The sequence below is a fragment of the Triturus cristatus genome, chromosome 2_2 (genome assembly GCF_964204655.1).
Source record: "Triturus cristatus chromosome 2_2, aTriCri1.1, whole genome shotgun sequence".
NCBI classification, from domain to species: domain Eukaryota; kingdom Metazoa; phylum Chordata; class Amphibia; order Caudata; family Salamandridae; genus Triturus; species Triturus cristatus.
In genome coordinates this window covers 751649123-751665693 of record NC_140582.1, presented here as the reverse complement: position 1 = coordinate 751665693, position 16571 = coordinate 751649123, and the positions used below count along the sequence as shown (strand labels likewise).

Sequence of the window (16571 nt, the reverse complement as noted above, 5' to 3'; positions counted from 1 at the left end):
GAACGCCTGTATGCTGTTATGGCTGCTAGGTGAACCTTTATGGATGAAAATTTCAACCCTGCCCTTGCTAAATGTAGAAGATAGGGCAAAATTACATCCTCCTGGCATTTAGTGGGATCATAATGATGCTGAGCACACCATATATAAAATCTTTTCCACTTACAGAAGTAGGAGTGTCTTGTCGAAGGCCTCCTGGCTTCCTTCAGTATGGGCATACACTCTTGAGGGAGGTTCAGATGGCCATACTGGAGGACTTCAGGAGCCATGCTGTTAAGCTCAGCGAGGGAAGGCTGGGATGGTAAATCTTCCCCTGCATCTTGGATAACAAGTCCGGCCTGCACGGCAGCCGCTTGTGGGGGCGGATCGACATGTGTAGGAGATCCGTGTACCACCACTGCCTCGGCCAGTCCGGTGCTATGAGTATCCTCTTGGCAGATGAATTCTGTAGCTTGGTCACCACCTTGGGAATTAGTGGGAGAGGCGGAAAAGCGTACACAAATGTCATTGACCAATTGATCAAAAGGGCATTCCCTAGGGATCCTGGTCGATGGTATCTTGAGGCGAAGCCTCGGCATTTTGTGTTTTGCTCGTCCGCGAAGAGGTCCACTTGCGGGCGCCCCCATTCCCCGAAGATGTCTTCTAACACTTCGTCGTTGATTACCCAGTCCTCTGGCTCTTGAAAATGTCGACTGAGCAAGTCTGCTTGCACGTTGAGTTCTCCTGGTAGGCGCACCGCTTTCAATGAGAAGTTCCTTGCTAGGATCCAGTGCCACAGGGACTGAGCTTCCAGCGAGAGCGTTCTGGATCGAGTACCCCCCTGCTTGTTCAGGTAGTACATTGTGGTGGTATTGTCCGTCTGCACTAGAATGGTACTCGTCGTTATCGCAGGTAGGAACGCTTTGAGGGCTAGGTGGACTGCCCTGAGCTCCAGCATGTTGATGTGGTATAACTGCTCGCTGCTGGACCACCGTCCTTGAGTTTGTAGAGTCCCAAAATGCGCACCCCATCCCTGAAGGGATGCGTCGGTGATTAAGGTCTGAGTTGGGGGCTCTTGATGGAAGGGGATCCCCACTTGCAGATTCCTTGGCTTCAGCCACCACTTGATTGACTGTTTTGCTGCAGAGGAGAGGCAAACCTTTTCTTCCCACAGGGAGTTCCTTTGATCCCATTTGTCCTCGAGATCTTGCTGGAGAGGACGCATTCTTAGCCTGGCATTGGGCACTAGGAAGATGCAGGATGCCATGGCTCCTAGCAGAGATGATATTTGCCTTGCCGAAGACAGATTGCTGGTTATGATCTGTCTGCCTTTTAGCATAATGGATGACTGTCTTTCCTCCGAAGGAAACACTTTTCCTACTACGGAGTCTATAGTTGCACCCAGGTAGTGGATCCTCTGCGTTGGTGAAAAATTGGACTTTTTGACATTCACTCTGAGACCCAACCTGCGACATAAGCTCAGGCATAGCGACAGCTGTGACCGCACATTCTGTGGTGATGAGCCCTTTATGAGCCAGTCGTCTAGGTAGGGATAGACGAAGACTCCTGCGCGCCTCAGAGCAGCCGCTACTACTGCCACGCATTTTGTGAATACTCGAGGAGCTGACTTCAGGCCAAATGGGAGGACTTTGAACTGATAGTGAGAGTTGCCTACCACAAACCTGAGAAATTTTCGATGATTCCTTAGGATGGGAATATGGAAATATGCATCCTGAAGGTCCAGTGAACACATCCAATCGCCCATCCGGAGAAGAGGATATATTTGGTGGAGCGCCAGCATGCGAAATTTTTCCTTTCTTATGTGCTTGTTCAGTATCCGTAGGTCTAAAATGGGTCTGAACTCCACCTTCACACTCCTCTTTTGGATGAGAAAGTATCTGGAGTAAACTCCCTTTCCTCTCTGGTTTATGGGCACTTTCTCTATTGCAGATTTGAGTAGTAGCGTCGCTACCTCTTCTCTGAGCTGCTTTAGATGCTGGGATGACTTGACAGGAGGAGTCGATGGGGGGTGACTTCTGAAACGAAGCGAGTACCCATGACGCAGTATATTGAGTACCCACTTGTCCTTTGTGATGGACTGCCACTCTGGAAGATGATGCGCAACACTTCCTCCCACCGGAGCGGTGGACAGCATCGGAGGAAGCGGTTTCTCATTGCTTCCCCGGAGCTTTGTTTCCAGCATTAGACTGCCTGTTGTTACCTCGTCCCCTGGATGGCTTGCGGGGCTGGTATTGTTGTTTCTTTTGACCTTGCTGGTCCTGGTTCTTCTGCCAATGAGGGGTTTGAACCCTCTGTTGGTAACTGCGCCTGTCATTTCCCTTGCGGCGTCGAAACTCTTTTCTCTTTTCAAGCCCGACTGCTTTCATGGTCTCCAGTTCTGCTTTCATGCGGGCCATTTCTTCGTCTGCATGGGACCCAAAAAGAGAACTACCGGAGAAAGGCAGATTTAAAATTCTTGCCTGCGCTTCCGGTTTCAAGGCCGTCAATCTAAGCCAGGATGATCTTCTGGCTGTGACTCCATGTGCATATTCATGCGCTGCCAGTGTTGCCCCATCCGCCGCTGCACTTATGATCTGGTTAGAAACCAGACTCCCCTCATGCAAAATCTCTTCAAAGTCCCGTCTGTCCTCTGATGGAACTTTTTCAATGAACCTCTGAAGAGAGTCCCATAGTGACCTATCATAGCGCCCCAGAAGCGCCGAGGCACTCGCCACCTTCAAGCTTGAGGATGCTGAGCCGCAAACTTTCCTCCCCCAGGAGTCTTGCGTTTTACTGTCCTTATCTGGTGGCACCGTTGAAGATCCAGCTACAGCATGCGTCTTCCTGGCAGCGGCGGTAATGACAGAGTCCGGTGGAGGATCTGATTTAAGGAATAGCGGATCCTCCGGAGCTGGACGGTACTTTTTTAGAATTCTCGCCGGCGCCGTTTTGGTGGTTGCTGGCGTGAGAAAGATATCCATTACCGGTTGTAGCAAACCGGGGACTAATGGCAATAACGGGCGTGACACTGTGCGTTCATGAAGAGTTTCAAAAATTATGGATGCAGTGGTCTCCTGAACCGGCATAGGGATATTTAATTTTGTAGCTCCTCTACACAACACTTCTTGAAATGTAGAAATATCATCTACCGGAGATACCCGAGAGGGTGGCGTCTCCGAGAGTGTCGGTGAATAATCCCTTTTGGATGATCTGGAAGAAGGGGAGGTAGAAGGCGTCCTACGGCGCCTTCTCTCTGATCTGGTCGACTCTCTTCTGAGGGAGGAAGACCTGGATCGCCTTCTTGGTGCTCGAGAGTGACTTCGGGATTCTCTTTCTCGAGATCTTGGTCTGATCGGTGTCGCTGGGAATACCACGCCCCTTATTCTTGTTAGCGATGCCTTTATTGCGTCTGGCATAGCAGGGTCCTGAGGCATCTCCCTTACGGGACTTTGAGGCACAGCATTGTCCTCCTCCTGCGAACTTTCTCTTGCAGGAACTGGAGATTGATGCACAAGCTCTGGTGATTCTGATCTTGAACCTGAGCCCTCTGATCCTGAAGGCGAGATAGGAATGATACGCGGTGACTCAGGAGCTGTATATATCAGTCTATGAGGAGATTTTCGCCTTGAGACTGGTCGAATCGTGAGGCGAACATGCGACACCTCCTGCGTACCCTCAACAGAGGGCTGCCTCGACGGAGATAGGCCTATCCCCGGAGATCTTTGACTCGAATCTTCAAGGCTCCGAGCTTCTTGTCTCGACGTCGAGATTATCTTCGACGGAGGCTTCATGTACCTCACCAAAGCTTTGGAGACCTGTGAGGACGGAGGCACCTGCCTCGACGTCGACTCCGACGGAGGCCTTTGCCTCGACGTCGACTCCGACGGAGGCCTCTGCCTCGACGTCGACTCCGACGGAGGCCTCTGCCTCGACGTCGACTCCGACGGAGGCTCCTGCCTCGACGTCGGCCCTGACGGAGGCGTCTGCCTCGACGTCACTCCTGACGGAGACTTCTGTCTCGACGTCGAAAGCTCCGACGACGTCGAAAGCCTTCTCGCCGTCGACGGCGATCTTGATCTTGACGGCGATCTTGGTCTCGACGTCGTCTGTAGAGATCGTCTACGTACTTCTTTAGACGTCGAATGATGTCTCGCCGACCTCGACGTCGAACGATGTCTTTCTTTCGACGACGAACGATATCTCTGTGCAGACGTCGATCGATCTTCTCTCGACGTCGACAGATGCTTCTTCGACGTTGAACTATGGCGCCGAGTCCTCGACGCCGAGCTTTTAGACGCCGTCGACGTCGAACGCATCCGCTTCGACGCTGAATCTAAAGTCGACGTCGATTTTCTCTTTGCAGCATGACTTCCCCTTGACTCCTCACCTCTCAGCGACGATCCCGCCGCTGGAGTCTTCGACGCCGAGCCCGACGTCGATGGAGAGCAAACAGGGACCAACTGCTTCGACGTCGACCGTTCAATACACACCTCATGTGTGTCTGACGCAGCCTTCTTTTTTCCACAAGATGGGCATGGAACAAATAAAGAAGGCATTTTTCTGACAAAACGGCAAAAAAATCAGTCAGAAAAACACAGGATACTGACGTCCTCACAGAAGTTGTAAGAAGAAGCCCAAAAAATCTTAAAGTTGTAATAATTCTTGACTAAAGAGTCAAAAAAGAAGAGAGCTGAATTCCAGGGTCCTGACTGAAGGAGCCGGAAAGAACAACTGACCTAACTGTCACCCCTGAGGCATGATGGGATATGGAAGTCAGGGCTGCCTTAAAGGCACGGTGCCAGTTTTTACCTGTACAGGGCTTTTTAGTCTCTATGGTATTATATTGCAATGCAGCCTGCAGGCTGGCAATGTGTTGTACATCTGTGTTTTTCCACAGTTTACTCTCTTTATTTTTTGCTTTCTCATGAGTGTTTACCTCATTAAAAAAAAAAAAAAAAAAAAAGAGATTTAGGTGTATTGTTATACCTTTATATATATATATATATAAGTATATATGTGTTATTGGATGTGTACATTTACATTGCCTAGCCTTTTTATGGGAGCTGCATTTGCTTGGAAAAAATGATATATGTTTATACATATACAGAGCTGTATATATGTGTTTTTTACATATATAATTTTATTATTTCCGGGGTCCCCGCACATGGGCGGGAATATTCAGTGCTTATGACTATTGATGAGGATCCCCTGGAAGAGAATGGTAACGTTCTCTGAGGTCTGACTGCTGCGAACCTCCCTGACTCTTGCAATTATAGTTTGGTTGGAACCCTCTGGGGTTCTGTGGTGGAGTCCCCTTGAAGACTGGTGCCATTTGCACATTTGTGGCTAACGCGCCCCCCTCGAGAGCAGTCTTTTTCAACTTGTGTTGGACCAACTTAGTGGTGTCTCTCTGGGTCTGCTCTTGTTTTTACCCTATCCTTCTCTTATTTCTCTTTGTAATAGTGCAATATGTGGGCCGGTATCTCATGCCAAGGTTTTGTGTCTAACCCTACTATTCTGTGCAGACTGCTCTGTATCTCGGAGGATAGCCCTTTTTTGGAATGTTGTTAAGAACGCGACTTGTGGGGATGTGTCAGTCCATGGTTGTCCTGTCTCTTGTCCCCATAGTTCCCTCATTCTATACAGAAACTCTTTTATGGTCTCCTCACGTTTCATAGTGTAGGAAAGTAGGATCTTTCTGGCATTGATACCCCCACTTTTTGCCTGGTGTTAGTGTGTTTTGACTGTATTTCACTGGGATCCTGATAACCAGGACACAGTGACTGTGCTCTCTCCTCTAAATTTGAAGGTAAGTAATTTGCACACTCCACAATTGGCATACTGGGGTATCACTGAAAGTCCCTAGAAGATGGTACTGAGGTACCCTAGGCATTGGTACACCAGGGGTCTCCCATGGGCTGCAGCATGTATTGTGCCACCCATGGAAGTCAGTGCAGACTGTATATGCAGAGCTGCCATTGCAGTATGCGTAAACTGCTGCATGCACCTTTTACTTTAGTTAGAAGGTTTTCCGTATATCCTGGTCACTGCACTTTAAACATGTGTCACCTCTAAGGTAGGCCCTTCAGTTCAAGGGCAAGGTGCATGGCTCGAAGTGTGTGGATACCCCTGCACAAGTAGAGGTACTCCTACAAACCCAGACTCCGTTTTCTGGGCTTTGTAAATGCATGGCAGCCAATTTCCATTATGTGGTGCACACTGGCAAATCGAGATGTCCAACTACATTATGGCTGTTCCGAACCTGGTCATGTTTGGTATCAAACATGATGGAATCATGCAACTACACCGAGTCTAGTGCTAGCTAACTGATAACATGTACTCAGAGGCTTCTTAGAGGACCTCCCTATACCTAGCCTCACAGGGTCTGCCTGTCAGCTCCTGCTGGTACCAGCATCAAACACTGTTCTGCCCACCCTGCTGAGAAACCTTACTCGGGCAGGGGACACAGAACAAAGGATTTCCTGCGAAGGAGAGGTGTGACCACCTCTCCTTTAGAATTAGGTATGTTCTTTTCCAGGGGATCCTCATCAATAGTCATAAGCACTGAATATTTCCGTTCATGTGCGGGGACCGCGGAAATAATACAAATTATATAGGAAAAACACACGTGTGTGTGTGTGTGTGTGTGTGTGTGTGTGTGTGTGTGTGTGTGTGTGTGTGTATATATATATATATATATGTGTGTGTGTATATGTATATATATGTGTGTATGTGTATATGTATATGTGTATATATATATATATATATATATAATCTACTGGCGGTCGCCAGTAGATAGTTATAGTTAGGACCGTGTTTCCATAGGAAATCAGAAAATTCTATTTTGAATAACTTTGGCGCCGGTTGACGAATCCTCGCTAATTTTTCAAAATAGGTGGGGCGCTCCGCTCCTACCCTGAAAGTCTCGGGGTGATTAGTCAAGCGGGAGCCGAGAAAAAAGGGGGGTCCCAAAACGCGTTTTCCCCATGCATTTTTCCATAGGGACCTTTAGTCCAAGGTACAGCCCGAACGGCTGAACAGAATTACTTGAAATTTGGCAGAGAGGTAGTCCTCAGGTCAGGGATGTGCCTTTTGAATATCTGGAGTCAATCTGTACAGTAGTTCCTGAGAAAATTTCAGTTAAAAGTACATATATATCTATAAGCGCGCACCGTGCGCGCACCGTACGCGCACGGTGACGTGCGCGAGCGCAATTCTGATTGGTTGTTAGATGTCAGTAAACATTCGAATCGGTCGAAATCAGGAAGTGTCGGCCGCCATTTTGTCTCTCGCAGTCTGAGGCAGTGAAAAACAAAGGTGGAGAACGTGAAAAGGGGGCAGGGTGGACAGTTCCTGACCCCCTAGCCTTTGTCAGGGGGTCACTGAAGGACCTCCAAGGGTGAAAAAAACATTTGTTTTATTTACGAAAAAGCGCGGGGTACGTGCACCGTGCGTGCACGGCACACACAACGCATCGTGTGCGCTCGGTGCGCGTAGAGCACTCACGCGACCGCAATCCTCTGCTGATGACGTCAGATATTACATCACTGATGACATATGTGTCTTTATGAAAAATAAATATTTGTAATATATGTATAGCTAAAGATTAATGGAAGAAGACATGGGTAAATAAGTGTCTAAATACAGTGATGTAATATCTGACGTCATCAGCAGAGGATTGCGGTCGCGTGAGTTATAGTTGCCTGCACTAACAATAACGGGGGAATTTCATTGGTTTTTTACGAGGGAAATGTCCAGCTAACTATAACATGTGGGAAACCTATGGTTTTTTAAGTGAATATATATATATATATATATGTATATGTGTGTGTGTGTGTATATATATATTCACTGAAAAAAACATAGGTTTCAGGCCTGATATAGTTGGGAATTAGCATTTAAAAATCTTTGAAATTCACTGAAAAAACAATAGGTTTTAGGGGTGTTATAGTTAGCTGGACATTTCACTCGAACAAAACCATTGAAATTCCTCAGATATAGTTAGTTGTACTAACTACATCTTGCGCGCCCGCAATCCACTGCTGATGTCGTCACATATTACATCATTCATGACATGGTCAGTGACATCACAGATGACATCTCAAATGACATCACTGATTACATCATTCAGTGAATGTGGTTTGGTTCGTTATTTAAATATGTATTATATATATATAGCAATTTGCATTGAAGAATGAGTGGATATATAAATATCTGGATGGAGGATTTAGTAGCAGTGTGATTGACTGTTTACTTGACTAATTTATAGTGTCTCACTAAATATATTGGATAGTGACTAAATTGTGTGAATATCAGTATCACTTTGTCAGTTGTTGTGTAAACTGCTGCACCAGTTGGTTACTAGATATGTGAAAGTCTATATTAGTTATTGATTAGTTAACTGAGTATTTGTATGGGATAGTGAATGTGTGTGGTTCGGTGGGGTGTGTGTGACTGCCCAAAGATGTGTGAATAGTTGATTCAGTAGGTATATGAAGTTAAAACTACATGTTATAACAGTTGTTTGGGTGAGTGAATATCTTTATGGGTGTGGCGATGAGCCAATATATGTCTCAACGGTACATGTCCAACAAACTAGATAAATAAAAGCCAGTGTATGTGTCAGTTGTTGTATAGAAATAAGTATGCATAAGAGTCAGTGATTGTATGAGTGACTGTATGGATAACTGTATACTTGTAATAGTGTTTTTATAACACACCAAATATGAGTTATGAATAGATGAAGTGGTGTTTTTATAAGTGTATAGCTAAGTAAAAGTAAGTATGATCCATTGTTTGCATAAGTGAGTAGGAAGACTTCATAAGTAATTAGGATGTGTGCTGGTGTGTAATGTCGATATAGGTGTATAAGTTTATTTGATACTGTTCTATTTATCATTGACAGCATGTATGAGTGAATCTATAGGTAAGTGATTAGATGTGTGTATAGATCTAGGAATCACTGAGTGGGTGTTTAAAAACTTTAGAAACTTGTATTGGTGTGTCAATGGTTTTAAATGTGGCACTATTTATTTTACAGTGAGTGATGAAAGGTTATACTAGTGTATGATGAGGTGTAGCTGATTGTCACGTGGATGATGTCATCAGTGATGTCATGAATGATGTAATATGACATCATCAGCAGTGGATTGCGGGTGCGCGAGATGTAGTTAGTACAACTAACTATATCAGAGGAATTTCAATGGTTTTGTTCGAGTGAAATGTCCAGCTAACTATAACACCCCTAAAACCTATTGTTTTTTCAGTGAATTTTTAAGGTTTTTTAAATGCTAATTCCTAACTATATCAGGCCTGAAACCTATTATTTTTCAGTGAATTTCAAAGGTTTTGTAAATTACAATTTTTAATGTATTTAATGTATTAATTGTTATACTGATTTTTTTTTATACTGATTTACTACATTTTTTAAACTATTTATTTTTAGATATTTTTTTTTTATTACATTATACATTACAGTACAAAATATACTTTCTCAGAATGAATTACTTTAGTTTAAATACTTTGAAAATAGGTAATAGACTTTTAAGTACAGTAGTTACAGTTGTTGCAATTTCAAACACAATGCAACATTGAGCTCAATGTGAATTTCTAGTCAAATGCAATTAGTTACTTTATGGATTACTTTTCTAACCACAGGACTGGATCCTAGATTCAGTCATTGGACATCTCCTCTAAACAGTTGAGTAAAAGCGTTTTGGTTACAGTAGTGATTTTTAAGGAATATTATTGTATTTTAAATATTTTCACATAGAATCACCAATGTTATCCTATGGCAGAAAATTCACTTAGCAGGTAAGTAGTGTTATCGTTACTTTTTCTTACTCAGTGGTGGATCCTGGATCCAGCACTGGTGAATCTCCTGTAAACAGTTGAAAGAATGTGTCATACAGACGATTTTTAGGTCTCGCCTGACCCAGTGCATGTGCTGGTCTGGTGAGACTTATTGAGAGGGCTCCAAAAAGTGCTACCAGGCCAGCCTAGAGCTACAGTGCACGGGCGCGCGCGCTGCGCTTTACCGCGATTACTTTCACTTTCTGCATAGCCAATAGGTCTCGCTTTTGGGACCTGATAAGTATTTAGTTATGCAACTGTTGCATGGCTAAACACTTATAAGGTCCCAAAGGCGAGACCTATTGGCTATGCCAATGCTTGTTTAGGAATATTTTTAGTTTGTGAAAATAGAAACTTGTCTGGTGAAAACCACGCAATGGATTCCTATGGAAGGAAATACAAGTTACTGGTAAGTACGCTTAGAATTACTTTCCAGGGTCAGTGCAGTGCTAAAAGATGCAGCCCTGAGTTCTCTCCTGATAACAGGTGAGTAAATCGGAGTTCGGCTGATTTTAGAGGAATATTTGTACAATGGTGAAGAAAGGGGGTGGTGCCTGAGGTGATGTGTGCAAACACGCCCTGTGGCGTGTTTTAAGTTGGGGAATTAATACCTCCTCAATCCTGAGGTCCCTGGAGGCCAACTAGTCCACCAGGTACCTCCAGTATGCACCTGGGAGCTGGGTTGCAGAGAGGTGTTGAGGCCACGCCCCTTTTTACAACACTCTGCAACGCAGCTCCGTGGCGCTTACTGCAGGTACCTGGTGGGCTAGTTGGCCCCCAGGGGACCTCAGGATTGCAGAGGAATTAATTCCCCAAATTAAAACACGCCACAGGGCGTATTTGCACACATCACCTCAGGCCCCGCCCCCTACCTTCACCATTGTGCAAACTCGCCTGTGGCGTGTTTTAAGTTGGGGGATTAAGTCCCTCTGAATCCTGAGGGTCCCTGGGGTCCAACTAGCCCACCAGGTACCTCCAGTAAGCGCCACAAGGCTGCGTTGCACAGAGGTGTAAAAAGGGGCGTGGCCTGGAACACCTCTCTGCAACGCAGCCCTGTGGCGCTTACTGGAGGTACCTGGTGGGCCAGTTGGCCCCCAGGGACACCCAGTATTGAAGGGGAATTCCCCAATTTAAAACGTGCCACAGGGTGCGTTTGCATAGTGTGCTTGTGAGGGGGCGGGGCCTAGGGACGATCACGTTTTTATTTTTGTTTATTTTTTGAAAGGGGGGCTGTGTGGCCCCCCCTTCCTTTTACGTTTTTGTGGCCCTGGGGACCCCATCCCCCAGGGCCTTACCCCCAAATTAAAATTTTCCCAAACAATTTATGGGAAGGGGCCTGCGTGGCCTTCTCCCGTGGCCAATTCCGGGCCCCGGGGACCCCATCCCCCAGGGCATGGCCAACTTTTTAAAATCTTTTTATGGCGGGGGGCTGCGTAGCCCCCCTCCTCTGGCCACTTAAGGCCCCGGGGACCCCATCCCCTGGGGCCGGCCATTGATTTTTTAAAAAATGTTTTCTTCAATGGGGAGGGGGGGCCGCGTAGCCCCCCTCCCGGGCCACTTATGGCCCCGGGGACCCCATCCCCCGGGGCCTGGCGACCTCGTTGGGGACCGTGGGGGGGTCCCAATCCCCCCACGGTCCCAGCCGGCTCCTTGCCTCCTGCAGGAGCCGGCATTGCTTTTACATATGGGGAGCAGCCAACATGCTGCTCCGCATGTGGAAAAGCAATCTGCTTTGCTTCATTGAAGCAAGATCAGGTTTCCCTGCTCTCGCTTCATTGAAGCAAAGCAGTTTGCAATGGCAGGGTGGGAGCCGCGAGGCTCCCGCCCTGCCATTGCAAACAGCAGTGTCCCGGGGGTGGGCACCCCGGGACACTGCAGGAGCCGGCCCTGGGGGGTGGCGATCCCCAGGGCCTGTACAAGGCTCCAGGAGGGGGGCCGCGCACCCTTTCTTGGGTGCGATTCTACACACCACGCTTTCAAAAGTGTTTCCTTCAGAGGAAAGACTCTTATCTATCCCACAGAAGTGTCAGCTTCTAAAAACGACTCCCCATCCAACACTATAAGTTTCTTCGTTGCTGGAAACGATGGCATTTTGCATCTTTCTGACTCCAAATGCCAGACTTCTCATGAGACCAGTTCAGCAATCCCTGGAGGAACAATGGAGGCAGAATTCGGGGAGTTGGTAGACCAGGATAAGGCTTACCTAGCAGGTGCTCCAATAATTCTTAGGTGGTACAGGGTGTCCAATTTGCTGAAAGGAGGCACTTTCCACAAAGACATTGCTATAAAAGTATAGTAACAGATGCCCCTCTCCTGGGATAGGGTGCTCATATGGACCACCTTCAAATTCAAAGGACTTGGTCAAAGAAAGAACAATGTTATCACATTAACCTGTTGGAATTGAGAGCTGTCTATCTTGCTCTGAAATAATTTCTCCCTTCATTCAAGACAAGCTCAGTCATTGTTCAGACAGACAATAAAACAACAATGTATTATCTGAACAAACAAGGGGGTGGGGACACTTTTGAACCAATTGTCGCTGAAAGCTCAGACAATCTGGAAATGGCTTCTAGAATTTTTCTTACAATTACGGCACTACATCTTCCAGAAGTAGAGAATAAAAAAATTAGATGCACTAAGTCAAATAATTCAAGAAAATCTCGATTGGATTCTAAACTATAAAATTCCCCACAACATATTCGAAGAATAGGGCTAGCTGGAATTAGACCTTTTTGCTGACATACACAACAAAAATGCCCAAACTTCGCCTAAAGAGATTAACCAACCAAAATCCATGCCGAATGGCCTTTTCATAAACTGGTAATGGAAATTTCTCTATGGTTTTCCTCCCAGCCCTTTAATTCCAACAGTGTTGATTGAACTTCAGCATTCCTAGACAAGTATGAACCTAATATCTCCACAATGATGGTTCACAGATCTTCTTCACCTATTGGAGAGACCACACAGGAAATTGCTGTGCAGACCGGATCTTCTATTTCATCGTTTAACTTAACGGCTTGGCTCCTGAGTTTCTTCAGTACAGGCATTTAAATCTTGCACAAAATTGCAGGAACATTTTAAAAGAGGTGAAGAGGTCGTCCACTAGAGTATCATATTCTTTCAGGTTGAAAAGATTTTGCATATGTTGCATTCAGAAAGACTTTAACTTTGTTTTTTTGCTAAGTGGAGGCAGTTGTGCCATACCTCCTTCATTTTGCAAAATCTGGCCTCATTTTCGTCCATAAAAGTTCATCTTGCAGTGGTGACTGCATATAGGAAGACTTCCTCACACACTTCCTTATTTTATTTTTTTATTTTTTTTAAAGCATTTCTTATAAGGGATTAAAACAGTTTTTCCACCCATTAGATCTTCTTTTGGTCTGCTTATTCTCCTTGGGAGCTAACCATAGTCTTTTCCTGAATAATGGAACCCCTGTTTGAAACCTTTTACAAAGTTACTGTACAGTATTTATCATGGAAGACTGCATTTTTAGTAGGCATAACTTCCATTTGCAGGGTTAGTGAAATTCAAGTTTTGTGCGCAAAGAGCCTTATACTGTATTTCATAAAAATAGGGTTGTTATGAGAATTCACCCTCTTTACTTCCAAAGGTAATATCGGATTTTCATGTCAATATGTAAAGCTGCTACATGGATATCTATACATACTTTTACTAGACATTGTCTGGATTTGGATTCCAGATCACAAGAAGGTCAGGCCTCTTTAAATAATTTTTGCACGATACGTGATATCTTCTGCATTTTGTTTCGTTGTCCGCCCAAAAATAAATTAAGGTGGGAAAGGCTTGCTAGTCTATTCAGTTCTTATAACTATTGATGAGGATACCCTGGATAAGAAGAAAAAGTTTCTTACCTGTAATCCTAGTTCTCTTCTAGGAGAATCCTTATCAAAATCATTAGCAACCCTCCCACCTCCCCGAACAACAATTGCATACAGAATTACAAAATGTGTTTTTGTGCTAATTCCTTAGTCTACGTAAAATTGAACTGACCAAACAGTCACCCCTGGTGCATGATAGGACACTGGAGAAAGGGTGAAGGCCTTAAAGGTACAGTGTCAGTTTAATTTTGGCTGTATAGCCTAGGTTTTACAATGGGCCTGTGTTTCCTTTGGTTTCCTCCATTTTAAAGGAGAGGTTTGACATTTCCTTTTTTTTCTTTTCATATTTTTTTTTTAAAATTTCCAATTAAGAATTCATTTTAAAAATATTTATATACATTGCAAAGTGCTCCGGGATCCCTGCGTGGGTGGGACAATGTAGTGCTTATGACTGTGGTGAGGATTTCCCTGGAAGAGAATTAGGATTACAGGTAAACTTTTAGTTCCATACTATGAGCAGGACGGAAACCTGATTGAAATGGGTACAGTGGCATGTAATGTCCTAGGTAATTTGCTTCTGAGTGTTGCTCCTTCTCGAAGCATGGATGGAAACTGGAGTAGTGAAATTGGTTGATAATTGGTAAGTACCCTAGGTTCAGCTGCTGGCTTTTATTGGAAGGGCATTGCTGAAGTGTTTCCATGAGTCTGAAACAGTTCTAGGGGATAGTTTCTAGAAATTGGTCAGTGTATAATTCATAGTCACAACCACATAATATTTTTTAAATTGTATCATGAAAGAAGGAAACACATTCACTGAAAGTCACTAAAAAGAACTCCGACCCTACTGACTTTACCAATGCTTGTTTTCTTTATAATTTAGCACTCGTTGCTACTCTGCTTACCTGTACATTCTTTGAACTCCCATCTACTTCCCATTTTTGTTAAACTGTCTGACAGCTTCAAAGTGGCACTGGGCTACAAATTTCTTTTTTTTATACTGGTGCACAGTAGATTACTTCTATTTTACCATTGTAACAAGGCTCTCCGCCGTATTAGGATACATTTTTAAAAACAACAATATGACCGCCATGTGACATGACACACAAACGCTGGTATCATGCGCTGGTAACCATCTTGGTGTAGGTTTTCTTAAATAAGCGAGTTCTTGCAAGATTGCTGGGCATGTATGCACATGCATCATGAAACATGGGTTTTCATGCATCTGGCACGGGTAAAAAAGTATTTGCAAAGCCAGTAGCTCGGCCTTTTAGAGCAGAGACTTTGAGCTTTACCAGTGCTTATTTTAGTAGTTTATTTCATTTTTGTGTATAGAATACTGCATTTTTATCAAGATCAAAACATGTTAAGTGTGATGATTATGTATCTAACACACTAGATAACATTTTAGGACAGACTGACATGATTACTCTTCAAACTCATTATAACCCCTTTATGAGAAAACAGTAAATGGTTTGCTATGCTTCTGTCAAATTTTAAAATCCTCAAATGCAATCTAGTTTACCGCCCTGTTAACCCCTTATTCTTTCTGTAGGTTGTGAGCAAACTTGTTCAAATCCGTGATTACATCACCAAAGCCAGCACCATGAGGGCTGATCTAGTACAGAAAAATGAAAGATCTGTGAATATTGAACGCCTAACAAACCTTATTGATCATCTGAAAGATCAAGAAAAATCATACCTCAAATTCCTGCAAAAGATACTTGTGAGTATGAACTTTTTTTTTTTTTAATGAAAATAAAAATGTTTTTTTTGTTCGTGGCTAAGCTGGGAAGTAACATTCACTCTGACAACTTTTGATAAAGAAGGTCATGTTTGTTCATTTAAAATAATTTATGACTTTTCTCTTGTATTGATGAAATATTTCAGGCTAGAGAAAATGAGGAGGATGTGAGGACCACAGATTCGGCTGTAGGATCTGGTTCTGTAGCTGAGAGTACATCTCTAAACCTAGATGTACAATCAGAAACTTCAGATAACGCGGTAAGATGCGATCACTGAGGTGTTAACGTTAGATTTCTTTTTGAAATTGACTGCTTTTATTGATTGCTTTTGCATGTTTTAAGGTGTGTGCATTTTAAGTCCTGTCATTAACACGTGAAAGGTTGAAATGTAAATGTTAGCCTAAAGGCCTTTTTCTCTCTCTCCTTCCCTACTTGTTATGCATTGCCTAGGTTGTAAGCATGGCCATTAAAGGCTCCTTTTGTACTTTCACTTTACCCATTGTGGTTTAGGACTTTTGCAGCCATTCTCCTTCAAGAACAATATACCACCCCCTTCAGGTGCAAGGCTGCGTCCCCGCCCCATACTTCATCAACTGTTACAGCAAAGTACATTTATTTTCTGCCTTTAGAGATGATTCAGGAAGAGGCATGTCTTTGCCCTCTGCTTTTTCGATCATAGGATCTTTATTGATGCTTGTAAATAGAGAAACGTTCCAACGATGTGCACCATCTTGCAAAAAAAGGATGCTTGCTTCTCCTTAATGTAATACATTGTTTTCCTCCCTCTTTTAGAAAATCGAAGTTTAAAAATGATTTCTTCCTTTTTAGCTGGTATATTTTTGAAACCTTGCCTTCATTTTCTGTGTATGCAAGGAAAGTCCATCTTCTAGCAATGTGTTCAGTGCAGCAGTTATGTCTTGGCGGCTGACCCACAGAAGGCAGTGGGAAACTTATATCCTATGATTTCCTTGCCATTTCAGCACTGGAATTTGCCAAAGCGCTGGCTCTTTTCGTTGTTGTTTGAGAGGACTGTACCAAAAAGGGAAACCCTTGCCAAGCCAGATGGCACACCCTCCTGTTAATCTTTTCAATGGGATAGCTCCAGGCTCTGCTCTTTGCTGTGTTCTACGCTGTATTTGCTCCTGATAATGGTGTACCTTT

At 44.2% G+C, this 16571-nt stretch overlaps 1 protein-coding gene across 5 annotated transcripts in view; it reads left to right on the top strand.

Annotated features, from left to right (window-relative positions):
• The window catches only part of PCM1 (pericentriolar material 1), a 1275228-nt gene that overhangs the window by 81737 nt on the left and 1176920 nt on the right, over positions 1-16571 (top strand). For all 5 annotated transcript variants that reach the window (XM_085641994.1, XM_085641996.1, XM_085641995.1 and 2 more), the window contains exons 5-6: positions 15221-15391; positions 15556-15669. In XM_085641994.1, coding sequence (XP_085498120.1) covers positions 15221-15391; positions 15556-15669 — 285 coding nt within the window. The remainder of the gene's footprint in view (positions 1-15220; positions 15392-15555; positions 15670-16571) is intronic.